Raw genomic sequence first — 12,044 nt, 5'->3', positions numbered from 1 at the left:
CAAGACGAAAAATGAGAACATTTTTCTGTCAGATGAATTCATGTTTTATTTGCAAATGCCCCAATTGCCAACTGACAAAGTATCATTCACATGCACTTCTCCCTAATCTTGAACATTCCTGAATCATCCAATTTCAATGCGAGTTTTTACAAAACCTCAGGGATTAGAGTCAAAGAATAAACATTGATAACCAAGAAATGAGGTAAAATCAAACCAAAAATATATATATTACCTGTAATATGTATTTGATGCATACATTTCCCCCCCCCCCCCGGATTCAAGTGGGACATGTATGACGTATGACCATCTCTATGCCTACCGGTGGCTGATCAACCATCGATGGCTGTCAGCAGAAAAATTCCTCACTACACTAAAAATTTCGAGTAATTACCACAATGCTAATGGTACGTGAAAACACAGCTCTCTTTAAAAGAAATCAGACAAATGTACATTTTGAGGCCAAACTTGCCATAACCAAAGGTGAGGGTGTTTTTTCTGCTAACTTTGACCGGCCCATGGGAAAACTAGGCTATGAGAAAGAGGTCTGTCCGTTCATGCTGAAGCAAGCCTCAAAATGTCAACCAAGATATACAATATGTCCAAAAGATACAATAATTTGACAGTGCAATTAAAAAAAAATCACATAAATCTAACAGCATCAAGGAAAGTCTGAAAAATGGTTATACCTTGAAATAATATTTCTAGTTCTACAATATTTCTGAATGCATGAGAAATACAGGTGAGTGCATTTGAAGAAAATAAATCCAATCAAACTTCTAGTATATTCATGATAAGAGACAATATATTTCTACACAGAAGACATTAGCATTGCTTAAGTTGGATAAAATGTTTAACCTTTCGACGACATATACTAAACGATCTCTGTACATCAGCTAAATTTTGGTTAAATTACACACTTGCTTTTCTCACCATGGCACATCTAATTGTTAATTTACATCATCCAAAACACTGAACTGACAGTTTTACCAAGCTTTTCCCATAAAATTAAACCACCTCATGACATTTTCCTGGACTATAAGATTCTATCTGACCCCACCAAAGTGTTACAAAATCTACCAGAACTTGAAAGCAATTTCTTCTATAGTTTCAAAGATACAAAATGGGTGGTAGGAAAAACGTACAGTCAAACCTCATTAACCCTAACATTCCTCAGTCCTCCAACAGGTGAAGGATTGAGGAGTGTTAGGGTTAATAACAGGTCCTTCAGACTTTGTAGCATACAACGTGAACCGTGTGTTTTCAGGAATGAAAACAACAAAGAACAAGGATTTTGACCCAGAAATTTTCCTTTTATGAGCAGAACACTGTATTAAAAATGTGAAAAGCTAAATTCAAGGAAGGCAATACTGTCTTAGCACATACATACGAGGCTAAGAACAAATAAATAGCCATTGTTCATTGCAGCTCACCTGAGGTAAATGCTGGTTAAAGTTGAAACCGGAAGAGAAACAAACACCCCTTGATCCACCAAGAGATGGCAATGTAATAACTGCGACGGAGCGACCGGCAACCGATCTAGAGCAACTCTTCTTGTCTTGACTAATCAGTTGTAAACAAATGCAACAAAGGTTAAGCGGAAGTCAGGTATTTTACTCAATAAATAGCACAGTGCTTCGTATCGGCACTTTGGTTTAGTAAGATTTGGTTCAGTTCGGTAAAAACTTGCATCTACATATATACACATATTATGATAACAGATGCAACTAAGTTACCAATGAGGCCCAACTGAAAACTGATGATTCTGAATTCAAACAATCAGAGCAAACCTCCAATATTAATTATTTATTCTTTTTACAGCAGCAAGTAGACTTGAAATCAAGTCGTTAGTCAGTTGTCTTCGTCGTCCAGAACACTACAGGCCAGCACGCTCCATTGTTTAACAGTTAGTGCTGCGCCTGTTCATTGATGCCCACGATCCAGCATGCCGGGATGATTCGGCTGCACCCGAATGCGACGCGTGGTCGTGGGCTGTTCAGTAGCAGGTTTCTGTGCCCATCATGCCCATCTAACCTGCATATTGGGAGCAAGGTTGCACTGATTGTTCCCGCGTGTTCCCGCCAAACCGCATCGTGAGGAAGGTGGACTACACCCGGCCAATGACCGACTTGATTTCAAGTCTAAGCAGAGAGCATCGATCACACACATCAATACATCCGGAAGGCCATATAAATGCTATGAAATCCAACCTTAACCCCTTCGCGCCGGGACGGTGATAGAGCTGCCGTAAAAATTGAGATCCTCAGCCCGCTTTGCAGCTATTATCCTCGGCCCATGCTCGAGCGAACACGGTGAAAGAAGGCAGACCCTGGCTCTTGTATATATGGTAATTGGTCTTTGTGCGCAGCCCAGAAATGAAAAGACCGAATTTGCATCATAATCACCAGCTTCACAATAGTCCCTACTTGGAAAAGAGGCAACGGGAATGTGGAAGCGTGAGTAGAGCCGCATGTCACCAAAACTCAGCCTTTTCACCATGTAATTCAAAGCGTGCAGAGCACGCAGGGCCACAAACCAAGAATTTGCAGTTTGGCAGGTGGCGTTCGTGGCAAAGCGAGGCTGGAATTCTTGGAGTCGGCTTTCGGAAAGAAATTCTCGTCGTCAAGGGGTTAAGGTACAAGTATGTTTCACACTGTTCCTGTTGAAAAGTTTACAAGTAAACCCTATTGTAAGAAGTGTATTCAAAACCAACTCCAAAAAGAGATCACCATGGATACACGAGGAAAATGGTAGAGCATTGGGATCTGGTGCACTGAAGTCAGGATTGTGCGGGTTACTCTGCACGTGGTGGGTTGGAGGCCAGTCTTGCGGGTGGTGCTACGAGCATAAATGAATAGTTTGAAATCTACTGTGATCTTCCAGATGAAGATGTCAGTCAGAATCATGCACAGCGCCCCCTAGTGTAATGTGGTGTCCCGCCCCCCTTTCCTACTCGTTGGCACGGATTTACACAAATGTAACATCCATGATTCCATGTACCAACTACAGTCTTTGCTGTTGACAATTACTCGGTTGAAGCCTGGCTCTCCAATTTTGGGACTCTGTCCAAGATTTTTGCCTCAAACCCAGTCAAATTCTTCCCCATGAAATCAATTTTTTAATTAAAAAAAATATTCATATGTACAAAAAGTGTAAATTGTCAGGAGACACCTGATGCTGTCGCCGTGCCGATTCAAGGAGTCCGTTCCAGCTGAGTGTGAAGAGTCAAAGGTCAGAGGTCGATCAGATGTCATGGCAGATGAAGCACTGTGTCGATAATGTACTTGAAGAGGGTCGTGTTCTGTAGAATGGCCACGTGCTCTCCACCAGAAATCTCAAACTCTGAGACGGGCTGCTGTTGTTCGTGCTGCCACCTGGTGGGGAAGAAGGGGGGGTTCAAATCTTTTCATGAGTTGACGATTCAAGTGAGGAAATCGACGAGAGAGCCACGTGCGCAAGCAACCCCCAAAGTTTCTGACTTTTGCTCAAAGGGTGCTGTGTTGTTCAATATGAGGCAACAGGTATGCCCCAAACCATTGAATGTGCAAAGTGCTGAATGAACAATAGACCAATCTGCTAAGCCCCGCCCTGTTGCATTCCGACCCATCACAGCCATGATTTATGTCCGATATTCGTGCACGCCCATATGATGTGAGTGGCTGGAACATGTAGTGTGGCATTGGAAAAGAGCGCATGCTGAGTGCCCAAGAACGCAGTGGGTGGGGCTCGCTGAATCAGTCTATCCGCCCCGAGCTGAAGTGCACCCTCACTGGTGAAAGTTTTCCAACTGGGCTCTCGCATGCACTTGGTGTACAACTGAAGACCATACATTCCGGAATAAACTTGTTGAGCATACTCAGCCTGCCCGAGCCAAACGCGCATTAACTTGCGCCTATGAGGTGAATTTGTACCAAAGGACTGTCCATTTCATTTCAAAACTAGCCCTCTTTTGTTCCTGCTGGGAATGGATTAGCCCCTTCTCATATAGCCACGGTAACTCACCTCATGTAGGCTTTGAGGCTTCTCATATTGACTGTTCCGTCCCCTTGACCGTACGTAATATACGGTTGGTAATCTGGAAACGGCTTTTCCTTGTTGTACAGGTAAAATTGCTCCGTCTTTACGTCTCTGCCATGAATACCGTACACTGGCACGCCTAATTCATGGACCAGAAAGCAAATTTGTTAGAATAGAATTCATAAAATGCAGTTTATGTTCCATCCATTTTCAGTTTCATGTTTCTTCACTGCGGTTCTTCCAGGATTTACACACGACAGTAGATGCAAACTTCCAGTCATTACTGAGTCTATGGTGTCATGCTGACGCGACAATGCAGCCAAGTTTTTGAGTTGGCAAGGTACCACGGAACATGACCATGTTATGGGGAACACGCTTCTTAACTATTTGGTTCTTGGTAATTAGGGCTTACAACGATGACATGTGGGCACCAGAGACGGGCGAGCAATGTTGGTGAACTTTACCTGGAGGCTTCAGATCATAAATCAGATCCCTGACATCCTTGTAGATTTCCCAGCCCACCTCGTAGTTCAGGTCATTCATCAGTGCCTGGTAGTCCTTCACCGTGTAGTTCCTCTTCTGCGTCTGGATGATCACTTCGTCGGGGCCCCAGAATCGGTCGGTGGGCAACAGAAAGCTCAGGCTGGGCCAGCTCCGCTGTGCTTTGCGGACGTCGACAGCGGAGACGACAAAGTCGCCTAAGTTGTCACCTGGACACGAAACGCACCTCATAGTGAGTTTCGTCGTAACCTTCTCTATGACCAGTTTCAACCACATGCAACGACGACAATCTCTTGCAATCGGCTTCTACTAACCTACATATATTTGAACCGACTAGAAAATGTCTGCAGGATTCAGTACAAAACAATTGTCATCAATTCTAACACGAAAGCAAAATATCTGGAGAGTTTGCTTCAACATCACTTAACATGAGCAGAACAGGGACAGCAAACATGTGGAAAATCACTATGAATTGGTACTTTGGTACACGCTTGTGCGCAGGGCAAATTAGTCAGGGGTACAGCGGACTTAACCTTCATCGACTCACCTGACATCGTTACTCGCAGGCTTTTTGTCGCTCCTGCCCAGGGCCCGGCGATGGGGGCAAACGCCTGGATGTACTTGGCTTTCCATGGGTCTGACTGTCTGTTGAGGAAGTACAGCGCGTAGACGCATCCCAGGCTGTGGGTCAGCAAGACTATCTTACGATTTCCATTCAGTCGGTAGGTGTCTTCGATGAGGCTCGTCAGATTCCGGAAGAAATCTTGGGCTTCGTCTGTGGGTAAAAATATCCCCCCAAAAATGATAAATTCACTTGTGCGTAACACTGCCTTTCCGTCCTCAAACTTTTCAAGAATTTTCAAAGCCCACTGCTGAGGCCCAAAGAAACCGGGTAAGAGTAAAGGCCCATCGGCTGATACATGCAACAGAATTCTACATTGGCAAACTGTGAAGCCATAAGATTCAACAAAACAGACTGCTGAGCGTAACAAACCAGGAAGTCCCTTCACTCCTTGAAATGACACAGCCAAATATAACTTAGCGAAAGATGGATCTTTTCTGATTAGCAAGGTTGCAGTTAAGTTCCTCAGACTGTACCTAAGGAACACTCGGCCTGATTCAACAAAATTCAACACAGCTGAATGCAACAAAATGGAACAGTCAATTTTGAGCAGCCTTGACACTGTGGAATAACACAGTACATCCCTGCCACTTGTGTTGACAGCGAGGCAATCACATACAACCAGTTTTCGAAAGTGTTGCATTTTCGTTGCAATTTTGTTGCACACTGAAAAGTCTAGACTTACTTGGTGCCTTGCGGAAGTCATACGGAGCTCCTCGAACAGATACGCCGCGCTCGTAGCCTACTGCCACTAGAGCATCCACAATGCCGACAAAGTATTTGCCTACGAAACAAAAGTATTCAATGACTGGCTAAAAAGGAAAGATGGAGGGCCAGACTTGAAGTCCTGGCCTTCCTCTCTGACTACAAAGTTTGATTATCACTGGAACTCCACCTTGCCCTTTCTAGGTTTTCCCAGAAGCACAAAATGTACAGGCGACTTACTCAGAGAGATTTTGCTGGGGTCTAGATACTCCACCGAGCTGGTGTTGCCAAAGTCGATGACTGTCACATTCACGCCTGGGGAATCCGACGTTGTCCTAGTGACATTGTTGTACACCAGCCTGTGGGATTGTGGAAGTGAAACCAATGTGAGTACAACGGAAGGGTTTCTGGAAACTTATGGGGGCTTTGTAGAGTCTTTCTTGAGACTCCCTTGACTGCGACTCTCTGAAAAGATTTGCAAGGAACTTGTTGGGATTCCTTCAAAATTGTTGAACGTGCAACAGCCGAACAGTTTTGCACTTCAACATTCAAGAATGGGTGGGATTCACTTTCCTCACTCCCACAAAATCTTACAAACCCTGATAGATTCCCAAGGATCTGGGTGGGTTGAGATAGAGTACTGGCAAGAACATTGATTTAAACCCTGAAAATCATTCTCCAGCATCAGCAGGTTTGCGATGAAGAACTATTCAATCAAAAAACTATTCCACTCTCCATTTTAGAGAAAGTTCACTCCAAGGTACTGCTGCTTTTCGTGTGATCATTTGTGTTCTGTTTAGGTCTGGTTAGTGGAATCAGCTTTATTTTGTTTGTGAAATCACCAGGCACAGAATACAAATCCACTGACTTGAAGGCTCCGTCCTGAGCTCAACTTTACGGACATATTTGAAATAAATTGGGCTTACAGCTTTCATCTCTGGTCTCATATGCCAAATTCTGTACTTCATCGTTTAAGGCGCGCGCTCTTGCAACTTCTATTTGATTTTAAATGAAACTACAACAAAGAGGCTGCTATCAAACAGAAACCAGAATATAAAATGACAACCCTGCCTGGGTGGCCTGAAGTCACAGTGTTGCGACAGAGACCCGGACATGAATCTGTAAGTTTCTAACAGAAGCAAAACACTGTGCAGGTTTCATACAAATAGCACTTGTAAAAAGACTCACTTCCTTCTTTCAAGATGGAATAAATGGGGATTTTTAGGGCCTTTGTGTGGATAGGTACTGCTGCATTATGGATGGATGGATATTTGGATGCATTATATAAGTGATCTTATTTGAATATACATCAATATGCAAGGTTTTATAAATAAGAATGGCATGATCCCCGGACCAGGCCATCCTCACAGCTTGTCAACAGAATCTACGCATTCACAACCATGATCCTTTAACATTCTCTTGAACAATGATGACATGTGATTGCACGCCTATTTCAGAAATGACTGAAGAAGTCTCTTAACCCTCAAAGAGCCGTTGATTTTTTCTTAAAGCATCTCCAAGATTATTTTCTGCGAGCTAACACTTTATGACAATTTTTTCCAATGTTTTAGCTTCATTTTGACCCCAAATTTATGAAACCTGGACGTGGCGCTCTCTCTCAGCGACGAGTTTTAGAAGGCAGGGTGAAGCGTTATGTGAAATTTACCATGACTTTGTACACAACAGCACACCGTACACAGGACAGAGTGGTATCCTACCATGAATAATTAATTAGTCATAATTATGCAAAGATTTAATTAGTTTACATGAAATTTCACACAGATGATAAGTATGGATGCCTCTATGACACTGCCAAATTTCATTGAAGTACATCATCGTATGGCCGAGATCTGGAGAGGGCGGATTCCAACCTCCCCCCCGGGCTGTGACAAGACCAACAAAAGCCTGGCTCTTTGAGGGTTAAGCATACTTTCCCTTTTGAAATGGTTTCATTTCATTTAGGGGACTGCAAAGAAATGTGGTCCAACTTCACACTGACGAAAATATTTTACCATTACTGAAACTGCGGCCGTTTTTACACTACAGATGACTGTCTTTACGTGCACCTTGGATTTGCTATTTAACATCTCACATTTCCTCTGACCTTGAACAGCCGGAAGTTGGTGGTCGTGACATTTTATCCTGGACAATACAGGTTTGCAAAAAAAACCAAAACAAAAACAAAAGGAACAAAACCAACCAAATGAAATACACAATGACGTTCACCTTGCATTGTCCACAAAACAATCGATCAATAAGGGAATAAGTTCCTCCACGTTTAGCCAGAGGTTGAACAAAGACTCCTTTTGTCGGCAGACGTAATGTACAGTGGACGGTTTGTCAATGGAAGCCCAGAGCTGTGTTCCGCCATCGCCAGGTACTGCCCAAAGGAAAAACAAAAACAAAAAAGATGAAGAGGAGAATACAATTGTATCCCGTGCAGAACCTCCCCCAAAGATGAAAATGGAATCACTTGAATCTCCCCCACAGAACTTCCTGTGCCCAGAGCGGTAAATCAGCACGGCAAAAGCCGCTTTCGATAAAATAGATGAGCACAGTGCACGTTCTGTAAACTATCGCTACAGGAAATAACCAGTCCATAGGCCTGAAATATAAAAGACTTAAATGTTGCAAAGATTCATGTCGTTATGAGTCATCTTACATGTATTTGCAAGCAAAAAGACAAAGACATCGCTTGGACTAGAGTAAATCACTGCAACCATTAAGATATGCAATGATTCACCTGACTGCATTGTGAACACATCAGGCCAATTCATTACAAACATTTCAAAGGAGAGATGGAGAACCGAATACTATTTCTGCTGGCATTTCAACTGAAACTTGGTCCCAAGCCCACTTGTCTCATTGTCCAAAAAGAATGATCGCTAAGCCATCCACAACTGTGTGTGAATAAATAACAAATCATCGGAACGAGGAAATCTGTGGCCGCTTTAAGGTGCTACGAGGCATTTTGGTGCAAAACTAACACAATCTCCAAAAACATCAAAAGAAATTTTGTTGCGTTTTATACGCTCTGTAATGGATGATTTCAAATCTTTAACAACTAAAAACTTCAGTTTTTAAGCTCATAGATTGAAAATATTCTTTGTGGTATCTTATCCAACTTTTGTCCAAAATGACAACGTGAATCACATTTCTTAAACTTTTTCCCGGTTTGGGAGATTCAGATTTTTTCTTTGTAGTCGATGTTAATCAACCACTTAAACTCCTGCATTTCAATGTTGCATAATGAAACAGTCAGCTTTCTGCACCATATGGTCCAAGTGCATATTGAATAACACTGAAGTAGAGAGGTACCAGACCTTTACGCAAGAACCCTATTGAACTTTGTCATCCGTGTTTACATCTTAATGTTGACTTATCAGTGTTAACGACATGTATAACAACTCACCTCTTGACACTGAAGGCGTATTTGTGATTAGAGGCAGCAAACAATATTGAAGGCTTTTGTCATGAAAGGCTCATTGTCAAACATGTTTTTGGAGTGTTTAAAAAATCTGAACTTTTGAAATGATGTCAAAGCAGCTATGTTAGGATTCCAACATGAATGTTCTGAGGAGAAACTGTTAGGCTTGAACTTCCTAGGTCCTTTTCAGCAGATGTCAAGTTCTTCGTGTTACAAAACAAGATGAAGCCTGACATGGATTTTGACCCTATTTACACAGATAGTAAAAGATAAAGATTGTGATCAATGCTATTTTTAGTAAGTTTTTTCAATAGAAAATTCAATAAATAAAATCACAGAAATCATCGGGTGTACAGCTTCTGTGCATAAAGCATGGGCATCACTCTGTGGGGAATGGGGGACACGCCCCCCACACCAAGTGGGGAGTTACTATATCAATCCCCCCCCCCATTTTTTCCCAAAACCTAAATAAAAAACGTATACCTTGCAAAAGCATTGTTAAAAAAACTGGCTAAAGTAGCCAGAAATTGTCTCAGATCACACCACCTGACCACAAAGCATCTGCATTTCAAAATTTTCCAGGGCCCTTGAGCGGGCCCCAGACCCTACACTGCTCAGGGCTTCGTACTCGCATTATTCTGATCGGAGCTATGTCCCCCTTCCCACTTTTCAAAATGGATTGATGCCCTTAGCATAAACCTTAGCAGAAATAAGCCAGAAAAACTTTTATCCCACGATACAAGCATTCAAATGTTCCTTCTTTGCTTGCCATGATAGGACATGAGAATTGATCCCGTGAAAATCTGTCAGTACATTTTTGGCCACATAAAACTGAAAACAGTTTCTTGACCTTGGTTGATTTTTCCATGACAGCAGACGAATTCCTGTATTTTCAAGACTCTCCTGCCGATCTCAATGATCTACTTTGTCATTCTATAATTATCTGGCATTCTGGGCCATGGACATGGAAGTGAACGCTGGGTGTGATTGGTCGATCTGCACAGTCATACTACGGTATTGGTTGATTATATTGCCAACTGGAAATCTCAGACTCTGCTTTCCCTATTCAAACCAATTTTCCCCAATGAAAAAGAGGATCAGAAGCCTCAAACTGACTGTGAAAGAGAACATGATAAACCACGCCTCCAATCGAGTATGCAAAGCTGTACTGTGTACTGTAGAGCATGTTTAAAACAAGTAACATAAGCGTACCAAGACCCGTAAACAGACATGATGGGCATGACGGCCGGCCCCTTCGTATGGGCCCTGTTTACCATGTTTACGGGTCCAGGCGTACTGCGTGGAATGGAATCGGTCGTGTCGGTGTATTTTGGCATGGGTAAGCAAATGAGTCTACTCACTTAAAATTACAGGATAGCCTTTTGTAGGCGGTACTTTCCCCGTCTGCGTACTTAAAACAACACTGAACCACCAAATAAATGTCAGAGCGGAAAGTAGTTTCGGCCGAATCGCTGTTGTTGTTCTTGCCTCCATGGCTGTTGTGTTGACGATCTTTTGATCAGTGTGTGTGTCCTTCGGTCGCGAGATCGCCTGATATCTGTGTACATGTACATTGTACACGCAGCCCGCGTGATAATCACATGATCAGAAGCCTGCGTTCAGTGCACAACCGGATACGAGACAAAGTAGTCCAGGTACCACTCTCGCACTTCAACGACGAAGCGGCATTCGCGATTCAGATAAATCAAAAGCCTGAGCTCCACTTTTCCCGAACATTTCCGACTGGATGCGGTTTTGGAGCTGATTTATCCTCGTAGATATAGCCGGTTTTCAGGGAATCACGGAGCTATTTACAAGAATAGCCACGTTTTGCTCGCCGGATCAAACTGCCATGATGGGCAATTTCAGATTTGGGAGACTGGGCAGGGCATGGGCGCGGCAGGGCCAGGCCCACTGCGTAGCGTCAGATTCTTACGACGACAAGCAGATGACACAATAGTACTTTGGGGAGACCGGGAGAGACAAATTACTCCTTTTTTTCTGAATGATTCTGCCAATTCTTTTAATCATTAATTCCAGATCTCCGTTTGGGAAAGTGTCTCCGTCCTCCATGGTGTGACCATCCTGGGACTACCCCCCCCCCCCTTGACATGGGGAGCGTTTCCTGCAGGTTTAGAGTCGGGGAGCAATACATGCTATTTATGAAACAGTCGTCCAATTTTACATTTTAAGAAGGTGCTGTAGCACTGTTCTGAAGAAGTGTTGGCACGTTCAACCCACCAACAACGCACCCCCGGGGGAGAGAGGATTCCCCCCCCCGATACGCGGGGGGGGGTTGAAACAAATGACACCGAAGGCACAGCCTGCGGTGTGACATACATATTGTAACTTGTGACGCTTTTTCCTGATTCTAAGACAAAGAAAAATAAATGGTCAAGCTTTAACATATCCAATTTGCTATTTTAATTTTAGTTCCATTTTATGACGTGAATTATTGCTATTTCCTCATTACCAGCGTACTCTCAGGAAAAGTGGCCCAGCTCCCTTTCTTGAACTTCTTAAAATTGTAGCAGCAATTAATTTTTCTCAGACACAATATTTCTTCAACTTTGTACCCCTCTTCAAATTCATGGAAACGTATATATTGAAAAGTGCAATTTTTAAACGCTTAAAATTACCTATTCTTTCCTGGGCAACTGAGGGCGCAATGCATTTTTTGGTTTTTTTATGTTAAAAATCTTGAACCCGGAATTTACTTAATGAAAACATTTCTGAGAGAGGGATTGAACAATTATTTTGCAAAAACGAGAGAAT

General features: G+C 42.9%; 1 protein-coding gene across 1 annotated transcript; it reads right to left on the bottom strand.

Moving 5' to 3' along the window:
• Positions 1-20: 20 nt before the first annotated feature.
• LOC110974865 (lysosomal phospholipase A and acyltransferase-like) lies at positions 21-10,830 on the bottom strand. Its single transcript, XM_022226775.2, has 8 exons — positions 10,631-10,830; positions 8,069-8,222; positions 6,083-6,201; positions 5,823-5,921; positions 5,063-5,290; positions 4,479-4,724; positions 4,000-4,153; positions 21-3,371 (listed from the first exon to the last, which is right to left on the bottom strand). The coding sequence occupies exons 1-8, from the start codon at positions 10,761-10,763 to the stop codon at positions 3,248-3,250; spliced, it is 1,257 nt and encodes a 418-aa protein (XP_022082467.2). The 5' UTR covers positions 10,764-10,830; the 3' UTR covers positions 21-3,247.
• Between the last annotated feature and the right edge of the window lie 1,214 nt (positions 10,831-12,044).

This window comes from Acanthaster planci, linkage group LG06 (genome assembly GCF_054643075.1).
Source record: "Acanthaster planci isolate LZ-2023a linkage group LG06, COTS_SCS, whole genome shotgun sequence".
Classification (NCBI taxonomy): domain Eukaryota; kingdom Metazoa; phylum Echinodermata; class Asteroidea; order Valvatida; family Acanthasteridae; genus Acanthaster; species Acanthaster planci.
The sequence above is the reverse complement of the archived record's forward strand: the minus strand, read 5'-3'. Positions and strand labels throughout refer to the sequence as shown.